The following is a 16,255-nucleotide window of genomic DNA, read 5'->3' as shown; positions in this document are numbered from 1 at the left end:
ATGGCCATATGGCAGATGTGATGGACGACGTGCAGAGCGAGCTGAGCAGTGAAAAAAAGGGGGGGGGGTCTCACAGATTAGAATGATACAGGTAGATGTGCCTCTATATGACCAAGAATTAGCCAAAGGAAAAGAAAAACTCAGGCAGATATACATGTGGATTTTTTTTTTTTAACCCTTTACTGGACAAGTCACCACATTCCAGTTACACAGTGATAAAGGACAGACCCGAATCAGGGTTTGAATCTCTTGCCTCAATCTTTTCGTCCGTTCCATCTCCCCCCCCTCCCCCTCCTTCTATCTCTTCACCCCCAACCGGACAGCGGAAACTCTCCACCTCCGAGCCTTGGTTCTGCAGCTTTCTTCCTGTTAAAAGGAGAGTTGTTTTTTTCTTTTCCACAGTCGCTTATGCTTTCTCACATGGAAATGCTGTCTTTTCTTGGAGCGAGTGTGTTGTATTTGACGCAATGCAAATAAAATCGAAACGAATTGAAGCTTTAAATTCCCCCAATACCCTGGAAGTGTAGGACAATTCTTCACATTGTCCTTCTTTGAAGGTACCAATGAGTGACAAACTGCCTTGTATATATTGTTTACTTTAAGGAATCGCTTGAGGAAAAACAAGATAGAGAAAAGAGAAAAGGGTGATCGATTTAGTAGTTGTAGCCTTTCCTTATTAAAAAAAAACAAATGAAATTACATTACACGAATGTGAATAAATCACATGGACACAAATGTTTTTTGCAGACTTCTGTCATACACAGTAATCAAAGTGATTCTGTGCTATTAAACATCTAAAGAGCCACATTTTCTTCCATCAGCAACAATAACGTCTGACACACACATTATTGGTATTATGGATGAAACTTCATGTGTTTTTAAGTTACAGTAAATGTCTGTAATGAAGCCAAACCCCAGGTTAAACAGCAGTTAGCGTGTACACACACAGCCATCATTACTCAGCATTGAGAGTGGAGTAAGGTGTTATTTGGGATTTGTCTTTGGGCGTGACCCTCCAGCGCCTACACAATCAGTTTGGCAACATTTCAGCGTGGAAACTCAACTCCGGGGCAAACACAGGGCTTTTTTTTTTTTTTCCTGCCACAATTGAGATTGCTCAATGATTCCAATTTAAATTTAGTTCCAGGAATCCTGAGTGACCTCAAAAAAAAATAGCATCAAACAAATTGCAGTCTTTTAGATCAGCGTTTCTCCTCTGGGGGGCAGCAGAGAGCTATGGAGGAGGCAGAGAGCAGCAGGGAAAATCCGGGGGTGAGGTGAATGCTTTTTCCCCCTTTTAGGATTTAAAAAAAAATAAAAATGTATATTAAAATGTCTAATTATGACAAATTAGAACTTAACTGAATTTATTGACAAGGAGTTACAACAGTTCCAGATCCATTAGAGGGATTTGCCAGATAGTTTTAAAAACTACAACAAAAAAAAATTCCTTCACAATAAACTGTAAACATTATCTTCCGTGAACAAGATTTGAAACTCCAAACCGATTTAATGAAAAGTCACACATACACACACACAAAAAAAGAGATATAAACAAGGCCTTTTATTATAGTAACATTTAGAGAACGCAACAGGATGACTGTGATGTTAATACATTTTGAACACAGAAGCATAGAAAAGTAAAATGTATTTTCACATTTGAATTCTTCCAGAATAATACCGTTTCAGTTTGAACCTACATGCAGAGTTCCCCCCCTCCAACCGTGTATCATCAAAACAATAAATATGAATATCTTGGTGGGGGTGGGGGGGGGGGGGGGACACACCGGAAAAATGAGTCACACAGAACAGTTAACATGGAGATCGTTATATCAGTATACGCGTTTAAATGACACCAGACAGTTCAGTTCGTAAGGCTGAGAAGAGGAACCCTCCGCTACTGGAGCAGAGCATCGGGAAGAAATAGACTGATATATTCACATTATATATATTATTATTACACATTGACCTTTTTAAAGCACGTTACTTGTTTTTCTTCTTTTTTTTGTGAAAAGACAGTAGCTTTTCCAAGAATTGGAATATTAAAATAAAACAAACCCCCTCAAAAAAAAATTAAAAATACTCAAAACTACATTCTTATGTACAGAAACCGCATGAGGACACACGTGCGCATGCGAGCACCAAAGTCTGTCTGCTAGTAACAGACCGGTAACGACACTCCAAATCCAGATAAAACAGGAGGGTTTCTAGGTCTACAGTAGCATCATGGGAAATAAAACACGAATGCTAAAACACGGCAGAGGAAAAATGGGACGGCATTCAGATCGCCGGGACAAAAAAAAAACCCAGCCGTTGGAGCTTGATGCGTGTCCTCGATGATGGATGGAAAAGTTAAAGCACGTGTACGGACGCCTCCAAGCTCGACAACATTTGAGATGAGCGAGGGATGAGGGGCTCTGCAGTGACGACGGGGGCAGAACGGAACATGTTGGACACGGTGGGGCTGGCTCACGCTTCACGGAAACACACAAAGCAACAGGATGATTAGAGGACAAAGTGAGTTTTAAGCCTTCCAGCTTTGTCAGTCGGTGCTTTAGATCTTTAAAAGTGCTTCTTTTTTTTTAAAAATAAAAAAGGATTTTAACCACCTGTGTCATTGCAGGAAAACGTTAACTCGCCTTTTGTCAAAAAAAAATACCAGACAAACCCAGAAATTAAGCTATTTTTTAATCTAAATTGATAAGAAAAGACTTCATACTATGAGTAAAATCATTTAGCAGGAAAAGTGAATAACTTAAAGATCAATCAACCACTGAATTGTCGTGCGACCTGTCCCCGATGCCATTTGAACTTTCTTAGAATAATGCGTCTTTTTTTTTTCTGGGTATTTCAGATTGTCCTTTCGTTCAAAGGCACAAGTGTAATTTTCCCCCGCAGAGACAATGACCTTTCTCTCAATCGCTCAGCGCCGGGCGATGATGTCAAGGTTTAACTTCCAACACTGTACCGACTCCACACGCTGGATGGCCATTAAAAAAAAAAAAAAAGAGGTAAACTGCATGACGCACGGTAAGGATCAATACTGAGAGAACATGACGCAGCGATGTGTGTGTGCGGATGTTTGAACTTCTTAGCTCAAGAGTTTAGAGCAGTGTTGTGAAAACTATGATCCAAATAACGCTTCTTTATGAGGATTAAAAAAAAAAAAAAAAAAGCTAACCGCAGCAGGTGTATCTATGAAGCGTGAGCCAGCACCATACACTCCTCTCTACATGAACCATGAGCTTGTGACCGCAGGTCTAACACTTTCATTCAGACTGAGATCCAGGTGACGACCAACACTCGGTCATGATTTTTGTTTTACATTCATTTCTAAATTACAAATCCAAACAGTCAAACAGTTCTTGTGCCAGCATGCACACCAATACTGCTGCTTGACGGTCTGATCCCTGGAGGAAAAACACTTATGGAGAATGTACAATGAGTGGTTTTAAAAAGGTATGTTAAAAAAAAAAACAACACGAAAATGTCAGATAAAAACCAAATGTCCAAGGCAGGGATTATATATAGTTTTGTTCTTTCTTCTCACAGCACGAAACACATTTGACCCTGATGCATCACTACGCTGACAAACCGCATCATTCTACCCTGCAATTTTCACCTGGAGTCTGTTTGGCTGTATAAAAAGAAAAAAAAAAAAGAAAAAGAAAGGAGGATCGATCTCCTCTCCAGTCTCCTCACACACAGTCCACGACCGAGCTGTCCTCCTCCTCCTGTCCCCACTCGCCGAACCTCATCTGGGGGGACGGCGCCGCCGGGTGGAGGTTGTTTATGTCGTCCATGGCGTCGGGGTCGGCGTCCTCGGTGGGCACGATCCCCATGTGGCCGCCCTCCTCGCGGTGCGTGCGGATGTGCTTCCGCAGCGCCGCCGGCTCCTTGAAGGTGCGGTTGCAGAAGGGGCAGCAGCACGGCCTCTCGCCCGTGTGGATGAGCTGGTGGTGCTTGAGGTGCTGCAGGCGGCTCAGGCGCTTGCCGCAGATGGCGCACACGTACGGCTTCTCCCCCGTGTGCGTGCGCCGGTGTTTGCGCAGGCCGTCCAGGTGGCGGAAGCAGTTGCCGCACTCGGAGCACGAGTATGGCTTCTCGCCCGTGTGGATGCGCAGGTGGGTCTTGAGGGCGCCGGACTCGCGGAAGCGGCGGCCGCACACGCCGCACGGGTAGGGCTTCTCCCCCGTGTGGATGCGGATGTGCTTCTTCAGGCTGGAGATGAGACGGAACGTCTTCCCACACTCCAAGCACTGGTGGGGCCGGTCCCCGGTGGGCTCCGTCGCCGTGTCGGGGACCGAGGGCCCCGCCGCGTCCTCCGCCCTGCCCGGGGACACGCCGTCCCCCCGCGCCGCTCCAGAAGTCCTCGCCAGCGGCTTCTGTCCGTCAAGTCCGCCCTGCTGCAAGGAAGATCTTTGGTGACGTAGCGGGTGGGGAAAGGAACGCTGGGAGCCTCCTTCACCTCCGACCTGACCGTAGCCGAGGTCCCCGACGCCGTGTGAGGACTGCTCTCCGTCCCTGCCGGACTCCTTCCTGCTGGGCGGACCAGAAGCCGAGACCAGACCCTGCTCCTCCTTAATCTGGAACCTGGAGGCTCCCGCCTGCGACTGCGTCTCATCTGGAGAAAGAAGCAAACACGGAGCAGCAGGACTATAATAACACATCGGGTTCATGCTGGATGTAAGCGTTTCTGTTAATAAGACAGAATACTGTGATGCTCACCTGGTCTGCCGGAATCGGAGCACATGTGGGACGCGTTGGACGCAAAGGAGTCCAGAGGATGGTTGGTCACCGAGCCATCAGGTTGGATCGACAGCTGGCACATCTTGTAATCGTCCCTCGGTTCGAACCCGTGAAGAGACTCGTCCACCGATCCACCCAGACCCAGGTCCACACCAGCCCCGTTCACGTTCCTTTGGTTCTGGTGGTCCCGGTCCAGGCCCGAGGACAGTGAGGACATGGAGGAGAGCGAGGGGGCGAACACGGACTGGCTGACAGCCTGGGGGCCGGTGTAGGAGATCTGCAGCTGGTCGATGAGCTTCTGGGCGCTGCACAGACACTCCTGCAGGGTCTTCAGCTCCCTCTCGGACACCTCCAGCCGGACCTTCAGCCTCTCGTTCTCCTGCTCCTTGTGCAGCAGCTCCTGCTGGGTCTCGTTCAGCACCAGCACCACCTCCCCCAGCAGGGTGTCCACGGCGGCCGACATGGCCGTCTGGATGGTGGGGGCCAGCCGGGACTTGAGAGACGTGACTGTCATGCCGCCCTGCGAGGCTCCGGTGCGGTCGGAGATGTTGATGATGCTTTGTTTACGGTTTCCGCTGTTGGACGGAGAAGAGGAGTCCATGCTGCCAGCATAGCCCGTCCTCCTGGAAGTCATCCTCCGGATGCAGTTAGCTGGAGCTCCGTTAGCTGGGCCGCCGGAGGACTCCTCACGGACAAACTTTCCGAAATGTTGTGGCGCCGGGTGTGTGACGGTTTGTGTGTATCCTCTCAGCGGGACGCGGCTCTTCTCTCCCCGCCGGGCCTGGCTCTTCCGCTCCGGCTCTTCCAACAAGCTTTACACGCGCAGCTCACGCGCAGAACCGCGGCTCTGCGGGACAAAACGTGCGGACGCTGTGCAGCTGCGTGAGTTAGACCCGCACGTTGTTTGGGAAACACCCGAATAGCGCGCCACTCCGCAGAGACGTACCCATTTTCAATAAATTTCCAGAGCTTCACGGTACAAAACGCAGAGGCCCGACGCACTTCTGGTGACGTATATAAAGCGTCATCAGCGCGACGCAGTAGTCAAATTGCCTTTTACGTGGACCCTGAGTTTAGACTGCAAGGACGTATGTTTGTAAACCTGCGGCTCAACTCGTTACAACATGAACATTTAGTCACTATTTATCCTCACAACTTTTCTCAACCTGACTAGTTATTTGACTGATATGAATGAATTATTCTTCAATTAGAATGATCTGAAATTATCCAATGTATCTGTCTGTTGTGAAGAACAACAGTGTGGCAGTGTCTAGTACTGTCAGCTAGAAGGTGGATGAACAATCTTTTCCAACACATTATTAAAAGTTGCTTAAACAGCCATTTTTGAAAAATTTAAAATCCATTTTCAGAAAATTTAAGTCTTTTCTATCAAAATACCCATTGGTATTGATTTCACTGTCCCCTCTTACGTTTAATGAAAGCAGGTCCCTCATATGTTTCCAAGCAGGATGGGCATTTGAGCCTGTAAGTCAAAATTCGGGGTGAAATATATCACCTCTCGCAGCAGCCATTTGAGGAGTAAATGTGTATAAAGATCATAGTTCCAGGGCTCAAAATCACTATTACACGCAGGCCAGAGGCCTTTTGTTTAAACAGACAGAAAAAGACAAAAACCCTCCTCCAATGGGCAGTCTGGATTAAAAATGCAGGAAACTGTGATAATTTGGAAAGTGGTCAATGGTGTCATGGACTGTGATATTTAACAGATGACCTCTGACCATCAGCTCAGTGCATGATGAAATCTAATTACCCACACCCAGTCATAGTTACACCCTGTGTGACTGAAACACACAGACAGAGCCTCTTTTATGAGTGCTATGATGAAGCTGGGTTTTCTGGGGTGCAAATGATACTGATTTTAAATTTGAAGGACAATCAAACGGATGGTTTTATTATCATATCATATTGCAAAAATTAGGTGAACTTTATGTTCACCTTATTGATCATTGAGTTCAGTTGCTCAATCCCACTTGTATTTAGCAGTTGTTTTTAAGCTCCTTGTTAAAAGATTTCCCTCCTTCAGAGAGACATCGGGCCAAAGCCGGTATGTCATTTTATTGTTTGGTTTTTCCAACGTAACCATGATTCATATGACTTAAGTCATCAATCGCTTGGCCTGATTGTGGCTTACAGCATAAGACGAACATGTGATTTGTTGTGAAAACCTCCTGATGTTTCCAAAAGAGGACCTTGAGTTCCCTGGACTGCTTCCATTTTCTAAACAAAAGAAAAGATAATTTAGTCCTGATGGGGAATCATTTCAAATGAGGGAAAGCTGTCCCATTCCACAACCACAGTGGCTGAGGAAAAACTGACACAGCAAAGATGGGTTGTTGGGTTACGTAACAGCACATCTAACAGTTACCATCTGCTTGGATCTGTGTCACTTTCAGAGAAATACCTACTTTGGGTCTCCATGGCAAGACATTCTTTTTCAAATAAATCATACAAGAGTTTCAGATATCTTTCTATCCCCTATAAATAAAAGCCTCCTGACTCACCCGCACTGAAGAATATTCAGCTGTATCACATCCGTTCATAACACATGGACACTATATTACACAACACGTAAACATAGCCATTCCCACACATGTCCTGGATGTAAATATATGCATCTCCTTCACACTTACAAACCCACACTATCTCCTGTAGATCCAAAACACACCCGCTCACCCACAGAGAGACACATCGCACAGAAAAGAGAAGACAAAAAAAGAGACAAACATCATGTAAACATGGTAAATACTCTCATACCCTCGGACTAACATGCCAGCATCAACTTCACACAGTTCCTGTTATGTTAGCAGTTAAATATTTCACTCGTTCAGAAAGAGAAACTCCTCTTCAGCGGCATTAATAAGAGCACATGCACCACGATGGGTCGGCGATACGTTTGAGAAGTTTTGACCACAATCCCGAACAACTTTCCTCACAGTCTCTGCTCTTTTACGGCTTTCGACACATTCGGTATGACCTGTGCATATTGTAATTCTCTTTCTGTTTTTTCAAACTCCCCATACAAGAGTTCCACACAGCTGATAACGCTTAGTTAAATTATTTTCATAGTATCGGACCATGAGAACCTTTGCAGCTTGAGCCGCATTATGAAGCCTCGCCCCAGATCGTCTGGACCTTCATACATAATGGTCTTTTTTTTGTTTGTTTTCTTGAATACCAAATTGTCTCATGTTTTTATTTCACATTACAAGATAATTGTGAGCCTGTAGGGATCCATGGTTACATGTTTTTAAATTGAAATATCAGCTAACGATTTATAAAAATCTGTAAAAGTATGAGGGTTTTTTTTCACTGAAACTAATTTAGTTATTTTAAACAATCATGATTCTTCTCACAAATAAATCCAGCTTTTTAAATGTGTTTCAGTAATATATCTTTCCTCTGGTAATTTATTCTCATTACTATCTCCTCATGATGAAAACTGCCTTTAGTACTCAGTCTAATTTACATGTCAACACAGTTCCTGATGAATTATGTGTCCAAACCATATAAAAAAAAAATCATGAGACAGTAAAGAAAATGCAAATAACAACAGAAAGCAACGCTATTCAAGTCCCGTTCATGCAATCAGCCACAGATGGTGATGAAACTGAGACATTTTAATATTTCTTGGAAATGAGTCAGCCTGAAGTTTACAAACAATCGTCATTGACCTTCAGCCTACTTGCATGTTGAAAGAACTTCCTCCAGATCCGCTGAATAATTTTATATAAGTATGTACTGTAAAACAATCATGCGATTGAAACTATATTTTGAAAGTGTCTAACAGTTGTAGATGTAGTTTATTCTAGCCTGGTGAGTCTATGTTCTATTGTTGCAAAATGCACAGTAACATTCACTTTTCCATATTTTTTTCTTTTCTTGTATTTCATCATGAAATATTAAATATCACTTTGTTCTTATTTTGTCCATTCTACACATCAGCTAAGCCTTTTTTTTATTTTATTTTTTTAAATCGGGAATGTATGGAAGAAGAACCAGTTTGCTTAGTTTTGAGAGTTGCTGACTTTGCCTATAGAGTATTCTCCAGGTACAAGACAATCCCAGTAAATACTCATTCTTTTTTTTTTCCTGAAGTGAGCAAACAGCTGGATTTCCAGCCACAGCTGTCGCATCATGTTGCTTTCCCACATGTCACAACGGCAGAACATCTCATCACTTCCTCTCGTCCCGGGAAGAGTAATTCTTGCCGTGACTGACGAGGTCATTTCTGGTCTTGTGTCCGTTTTACCCATTAACTCGAGCACGGTGCAGCAATCGTAGGCGGTCCTTCACAACCTTGTAAAATTCTACCGAAATGTATTTTTATTTCTTGAACTGAAATTTACAATAAAAACAAACATTCGTCTTGCTTGTGAATGTTACAAAATACTGTGTCACTGATGATGACTTTATAAACCAACCATCTGTACTTCTGGTCATAGCAGAAAGAATGAAACACACTTAGTCTTTGGTAATATTTATGTGTCATGCCTATCGGAGCAAGAAGTCTAAACACTAAATAATTACAACATCGTGAATTTTAGAGTAGCTTTGATTTGGAAGATGTGTCTTTATCATGGCTCTGACACCGATAACAGTATACTTCCTGGGCCGTACTGGTGATATTCATCTTGGTGTATACTAAAACACTTTAATCTTATCGTCTCGAGGCTGCTGCTGATTCCAGCTGACTACAGATGCTGACAGAGTGCGCGAGTCACCAGTCCATCATACACACAGAAAGCTAACGCGGAGAAACGCACATACGCGGACAACCTTAGAGTGACAAAATAAAATATGTCTTTGGACCGAAGTCGAGAATCCGGACAAATCCCACACGCCCACAAGGCGGAACAAACTCAAAGGCCCCTGTTTGAGGTGAGAGATAGAAACATGACCACTGATAAAATCGCTTTTGAAAAATGGAATAAATGAGTGTCTGTTCACCTCGGTGCGGGTTTGTAGTTGACGGTTTTACTCGGGTCACCGCGGTGGTGACGGTAATCTTGCTTTGCATGCCTCAAGGCCTTCACTGCTCCAACTGCTGTGAAGTGACAGGGTGGTAACAGGTTCTGTTTTTGTTTTTTCTTAATATACTGAATGAAACCTTTTCGGTAATGCTCTCTGAAGTTTCTGTCCCATCCCCAAAAGTGAAGTGACATTTCCATCTTTGGCCTTAAATTAAGCCACGGGTCCAATTTTGGTGAGAGATTCGGTGGCTTTGAAGATGGGAAGGGCTGTTTGACCGTCAATGACAAATTCCATTGAACTTCGGAGACCTGAAATAGACAACTCCCCCCAAAACCTAGTCACAAGAGCTCATTAGGCAATGAGACACACGCTATGAATGATGTGTCTGTCGTGAAGGAATGCAACAGGAATGCATGCGGTTCACGCCATCAGAATTAAATAGCGGTGGTGTAACTAATGGCAGGCTGTAGTGAACCTCTACCGGCACGCACAATCACTCATTCACAGTCACAGCCACATTGCTAAACTGTTTTTAGCGAGGAGGGAGGTGGAGCTGGTGCAGAAGGGTCGGGGAGAAGGGAGAGGGGGGGGGGGATTGTAGGAGGGCAGAAAGAAGGAGGTGATTGTTGGGCAGCAGGGAAACATATAAAGGAGAGAGAGTGAGAAAGGAAGCAAGTGGAGGGAAGACGAGGAGAGAGGAGCTCAGGCACGCAGTGAGAAAGACCGCCAAACTCAGTGTAAGTTCACATCTCTTTGAAATGTAGCTCAAGTTTTTGTTTTTTGTTTTGTTTTGCTGCAAAAGCAAAGACAAAAACTCCATTTGTGTGAAATAGTATTCAGTGGGAGCTCCAGCTGTTTCCACTGTATTGAAACTATCCCAAGTGGTTCTTTTGAGTAGTTCATTGTGACTTTCATTCTGTCTGTTCGCCATACTGAGCACATTTCAGGTATGTTTATAGGTTCTTGCGGAGATCGTACGGGGAGGCTTTGCTGAAACGAGATCCAGCTGACAAGGCTGTCCTGTATCTTTGGGCGTGAAGGAGTTTGGACTTATTGCGCAATAGCGTCTGGAATGCTGAATTAGGGAAAAGTACCTTCAAAACTTAACAGACGAGGATCATAATAAGCAGATTTATATACAAGAGCAAGACTTTGTCAAATTTACTGCAGGTTGACGACTGTGTTTATTCAACAGCGACTATTTTAGCGTTGGGAGAGTTACTGCTCCCAAGTTGAAGAGGTTTGAAATTTTTTTTTACAGAAATTAGGCCGCAGCCCTATAATCCTGATCAAAACATTTCTCCTTGAAACTCCAGATTGCTGAAGAAAACGGCTTCTGAAACACGCACACACACACACACACCCGATATAACCTTTTTTTTTTTTTTCAAAAGACTCTAATGGAATTTTATATTTTATGATCCCCAGAGCGATGGCTGCCATCTGGGAGCATCATTTCCCCCTCGTGATCGTTTGCCTGGTTTCCATCAGAGGTCTGTGTCTCCTGCCAGCGACGGCACAAGCTCCAGGGACACGTCCCACAAGACCCCTCAGACCACGTGTCTTTCCGTCCGAGGCCACTGGACTCCCTCCGGACGATTACTACGAAGACGGGGACACGGTCACCTCCGTGGTTCCCAAAGTAGCGTCTCCAGTAACCAGGACCCTCCAGCGGTGCGCCTTCAGTCTCTGCCTGGAGAATCAGAGGCCCTGCTCCGAGCTGGCGGCCTCCACAGGCTGTCTGTGTCCCGGCTTCACGCTGCACGACACGCCTCCTCACGCGCCCGACCTCACATCGGTGTCGTGGAACGGCTCGGACGTGGTCCTGCAGTGGTGCGCGCCGTATTCGTACGTCACCGCCTTCGTCGCGACCGTAGGAGGGCAGCAGAGGCAGACGTTTGGGAAGGGTCAGAGGAGCGGCTCGGTGGGTGACATAGGCCACATATCGAAGGTCTGCCTGTTCGCCGTGAACGAGGCGGGGGACGGAGACGAGTCCTGCAAGATGTTCCACCCGAGGGACCGCAGCCGGCCGCTGACGGCGGGCCTGGTCGGGGGAGCACTGGGCCTCCTGCTGCTCGTGTTGCTGGCCGTCCTGCTGTGGAGGCACAGGAAGCAGAGGAAGCAGGAGGCCAGCATCTCTGTGCACAACGCAGCCGAGTCTCTGTGAACAGAAAAAAAAAAAAAAAAAACACTCCCAGAAAAACTGCAGGACTGGACGCTCGGAGAGATAAGACTCTGTCCCACGAGACTCTTCAGCCTTATTGCAGTTAATTAACTGTGACAACATTATAGCGTCTGAGGTTTTTCTGCACCGAGAGGCTGTCTGGAAACACGAGGAAACAGGGCTTATCATCTCGCATAAATATTCCAAACTGCCTGTGTCTAATGCCGGCTCCGGTTTGAAAACACCTCGGTGTGTTCAGGGACGTCTGTGAGTTAAAAACCAGATGCATCTCAGCATTCACAGGGTACAGGTTGTTTTTCATTTAAATTACCCACAACAACAAAAAAAACCAAAACAAAACAATGCAAAGGAATGTATCTCGTTAAAAATATACAACAAAAAGAGGGTTTATTCTAACAATAGCATGTTGTTGAAAGGTGCAGCATGTAAAATATTACCCAGAATCTGTGTCATTTACTCATCAATCCGCCATTTTTCTCATTGGAGTTCAAGTATTAGACTCACGTGACTGATGTTGAGTGCTACTTTCAGTTTTAACTTCATGGACGTCATGGAAATGTATTCTTTGTCCGATTTCAATGGTACATCTCAGCATGTAGATCGTGCTTACAACTGAGAGCTTATTTGAGAGCGACAAAAATTCTCACGCTTTCATGTGATATTTTAAAAAAGAAAAAGAAAAAGAAAATATGCGGTGAGAAATCTATACTGCAAGAAATGTGGCAGAAGACAGATGCTTGACTGAAACGCACAAATGGTATCATAATATACTGTTTATCTTATTTAATCAGGTCTGGTAGCAGTTGTTGACTGAAAAACACACAGTGTAATGACGAAGGGCTCTCTGTGAGAGCGCCTTGTGAATGTATTTAATTAAAGCACAAAACGGCTTGAATGTGGCATTAGGAATGAAAAGCGAACGATGTGCTGTTTCGTGTACCGCAACCTTGGACTCTTGACTCTTTGAGAGTATTAAACTGCTATTACTTCGCACACTGACGCGACGGTTGTTTAATACGTTTCATTACGAAGTAAAACATCGCCTTATATGCAGGAAAGTGCATGGGTGTGTGTGTGTGTGTGTGTGTGTTTCCGTCTGGCCTTATTTTCGGAAGTTGCGTGCCTGCTCTGGATGAGCACCAGTCTCCTCTGCTGTTTTTCCAGCTGTCATACAATAGGCCTTTTGCAACGGATATGGATTTTGTGAGGCTCCTCTCTTCCCAGCTGAGACTTCCAGTCATGCAGCGTCGGGCCTGGTGTAGCAGCTCCGGGCTTTTTTTTTTTTTTTTTTGCCATGATGAGAATGAGAAGAAAGTCCAATATTTTAATCCCACCCCCCCACTCTCGCTAGTTTATCTCATGTTGGGGCCTCCATCTGCATGTCTCGCAGCCATGTTATAATTCCTCTTTGCTCCGGCTGCTGTCACGGAGTCGTTCCACCGCTCACGGCCCTCCTCGCAACCGCACAATTTACACTGCACATTTCTGTGTGGAAGTAATCTAACATCTGTAATTGGGGGGGGGGGGGGGCGACCCAACAAACTGTTCAATTCGTTGGATGAAATGGCCTCAAGATGTTGCTTTTTATGAGGCAGATCGCAGCTGCTCTCGGAACCGGCAGGGGAATCTTTAGGTGGAGGGGGAAAGCAGGAGGCGAAACACAAACAAAAAAAAACATGGGTGTATAATATTGCGTTGGTAGCCAAACAGCTTAGAATGCTGTGTGCTAATGCAGAAAATGACTAAACGTAGGAGCAGGGACAGACTACTCATGCTGTTCTTGTGGACGGCAGCAGAACAGAACAATATGTTCTCATAAGAAGGAAAAGACATTTGAATATGTGTGCAGTTTGAAATACATTTTTGTTGTTTTTTTTCTTCCCCAGGAAATCCTGAGTGTATTTAAGTGCTGAATAATTAAGAAAATGAAAATCAACCTCTAAAGCAAAGGTAAAATGTTCTCAGTGAGCACTTTCATCCAGACCGTGCTGGAAAAGAAAAAAGAAAAAAAGAGGAACATCACCTCTGCAGCTCCCTGCAGAGTTTAAAAGCTTTTGAGCTCTTTGATGAGACGAACCAAGGGCTGGAAATATATAAACTCAATGGAAGTCATAAAAGTTACATGATCATTAAGAAACATTGAGGGAGGCTTGGCAGAAGAACAGACACCTACAACCTCCTGATGTAGAGGCGAGTAAAGTCCCACTCATTGTCATTTGAATTGAAAAGCATTTCAGGATTTTGCCAGAAATGAGCTTTTAACTACTACTACTAAATCTTACCGCATTAAAATGGTTACATTTGGATACCGTCAAAATGTATTCTTCTTCTGGAATTTTAAATAGGTGATTTCACCTTGTTGATAGAACATTGATTTGAGCCGGTATGTTTATGTTCTCTCTGTGCCTGTTGATGTTTACTCACTCCTCCTTTCACAATACAAAAACACGCTTTAAATGATGATTTTAAAATACCCATCGGTGTATATGGCTGTCTGATACTGCCCTCGCCCTCTGTTGACCCCTGCATCTGTATAGTCGGGATAAAATCAATTGAGAACAGAGGTTGGAAAAGTGCGGGAGGATAAGACTTTTAATGTCTCTTTCTGTTTATTTTCTTATCTTATCTTTATTTCCTGTAATTGTGAAACATGCAAAAAGATTTTGAGAGCCTGCATTTACCCTCTTCAAGCTATCGGAGCTTTAACATTAGTTGCATTTAATATTCTGCAGTGATTTGGTGTCATAACATCAATTGAGAGGAAAAAAATAAAGAAATATAAAAAAATCTGACTAATGAAGTAGTTCAAAGCTCATGTTTTGTGTCATTTTCTATTCCACAGTCCGATTTTCCTTTGCTGCTGGTGATTATTGCCTGTGTATTCTGCACTTTCGATAAAGTCTCTCTCTGGAGTCTTGAACTCTTTTCAGCTGGCGAACACCTCCGTCTGTGACCGCGTCTCTCTTTAGCAGGTTGAAATGTTTACTGGAACGGAGTGGGAGATTTGTTGGAAGATAAACAGATGTGAAGCTGCACAATGCGCCGTCTTGCCAGCGTTTTTTTTTTTGTTTTGTTTTCTCCCAATTTTCATTTCCAGTCATGTAAGTGAAAGAGGCAGCAGGATAATAGATCTCGGGGCAGATATGGAGCTCCTGTTGGTGCCTGTTTCTGTGACTGCGGGTAAAGTTTGCCGCGAGGTCAGCAGCGGGACTCTGCGATGACAGCGAGCTTCTTCAGCGGAGACGAGTCATGCCGATTCACAGCCTCCCTTCGTTAACAACCGGATGACACACGCACACACACGCACACTGAGCTTTTCAGAGAGCGGGTCAGTTAGAAAGGGGTGACTCGACACATTATGCAGCGGGCCTCACCGAGGAGGCCTCCGCTGTTACTGGAACGGCCTGACTAATGCAGAGCGTGTGGAGTCGGTGACAAAATGCCAGACGTGCGTGTCTCAGCGGAATTTGGGATTTTTACCCGCAGGTGTTACGCTATGGCCGATGATGCTTTAACAGACGCAGTTGAAAAAAATGACTCACTGAATTGGCTTGACGAAACATTAAAAAAATGTCACTCTGACCCCGGAGCAGACGCGACATTTGGAAAGCGCATTAAGCAATCCGGTGTCTCTTTCAACATTCATGAGGATTTCTACATAAAAGATGAAGGCATGTTATTACAGCAGTCATTCATTGAGCGAACAGGTAGTTTGCCCTTCACGTGAAACAAAAAAAACAAACAAAAAAAAAAACAGCCATCAGCCTCTGAGGACACGGAGTGCGTTTATTGCCCTCTGCTGGTCCCATTCGGACCTGAACGAGGAGGCCTGTGGGCACCAAAGGGCAGGATGGGCCTCGACTTAGAAGAAGTACAACCACGATGATGATCGTGTCTGACGAGGTGAATCAGGTTTCACTCGGAAAGGGAAGTTTCAACACAACATGAGACAAATGAGGTTGAGTCACTCAAGTCTACGGGTTAAAACCGCAATAGAATTAGAGATATAAAGGGAAATTAAGTCATTACATATGTATAAACATATGTATTGAAAGTAAAGCCGATATTTGTTGTCACCTGAGTATTTTACTGTTGTTTTGCAGCCTGAAGGTGTATGAATATCATGTAAATGTCCATCCATCCAGTCTGTATGGCCAGAATCACCTGGATAAAGGACACACACACACACACACACACACACACACACACACACACACGCACACGCACACGCACACGCACACGCGCGCGCGCACACACACACACACACACACACACACACACACACACACACACACACACACACACACACACACACACACACACACACAC

The 16,255-nt window shown here is 44.7% G+C and overlaps 2 protein-coding genes across 2 annotated transcripts; one reads left to right on the top strand and one right to left on the bottom strand.

The window, feature by feature from the left end:
* Positions 1-1,567: 1,567 nt before the first annotated feature.
* On the bottom strand, positions 1,568-5,649 carry LOC308139456 (uncharacterized protein). Its single transcript, XM_080508914.1, has 2 exons — positions 4,729-5,649; positions 1,568-4,624 (listed from the first exon to the last, which is right to left on the bottom strand). The coding sequence occupies exons 1-2, from the start codon at positions 5,381-5,383 to the stop codon at positions 3,699-3,701; spliced, it is 1,581 nt and encodes a 526-aa protein (XP_080365040.1). The 5' UTR covers positions 5,384-5,649; the 3' UTR covers positions 1,568-3,698.
* A 4,709-nt stretch (positions 5,650-10,358) lies between these two features.
* LOC308138997 (leucine-rich repeat neuronal protein 4) lies at positions 10,359-14,729 on the top strand. The gene is made up of 2 exons (XM_080508298.1): positions 10,359-10,478; positions 11,170-14,729. The coding sequence occupies exon 2, from the start codon at positions 11,174-11,176 to the stop codon at positions 11,906-11,908; it is 735 nt and encodes a 244-aa protein (XP_080364424.1). The 5' UTR covers positions 10,359-10,478; positions 11,170-11,173; the 3' UTR covers positions 11,909-14,729.
* Positions 14,730-16,255: the final 1,526 nt, after the last annotated feature.

The sequence above is a fragment of the Blennius ocellaris genome (genome assembly GCF_963422515.1).
Source record: "Blennius ocellaris genome assembly, chromosome: 14".
Taxonomy (NCBI): Eukaryota; Metazoa; Chordata; class Actinopteri; order Blenniiformes; family Blenniidae; genus Blennius; species Blennius ocellaris.
This window is presented reverse-complemented; position numbering and strand designations above follow the sequence as displayed.

Bases quoted from the DNA above. Each gene is read 5' to 3' on its own strand.
- LOC308138997 (XM_080508298.1), top strand. From the start codon at position 11,174: ATGGCTGCCATCTGGGAGCATCATTTCCCCCTCGTGATCGTTTGCCTG.
- LOC308139456 (XM_080508914.1), bottom strand. From the start codon at position 5,383: ATGACTTCCAGGAGGACGGGCTATGCTGGCAGCATGGACTCCTCTTCT. The intron at 4,625-4,728 runs GTGAGCATCACA...TTCTTTCTCCAG, and splicing joins CTCCGATTCCGGCAGACCAG to ATGAGACGCAGTCGCAGGCG.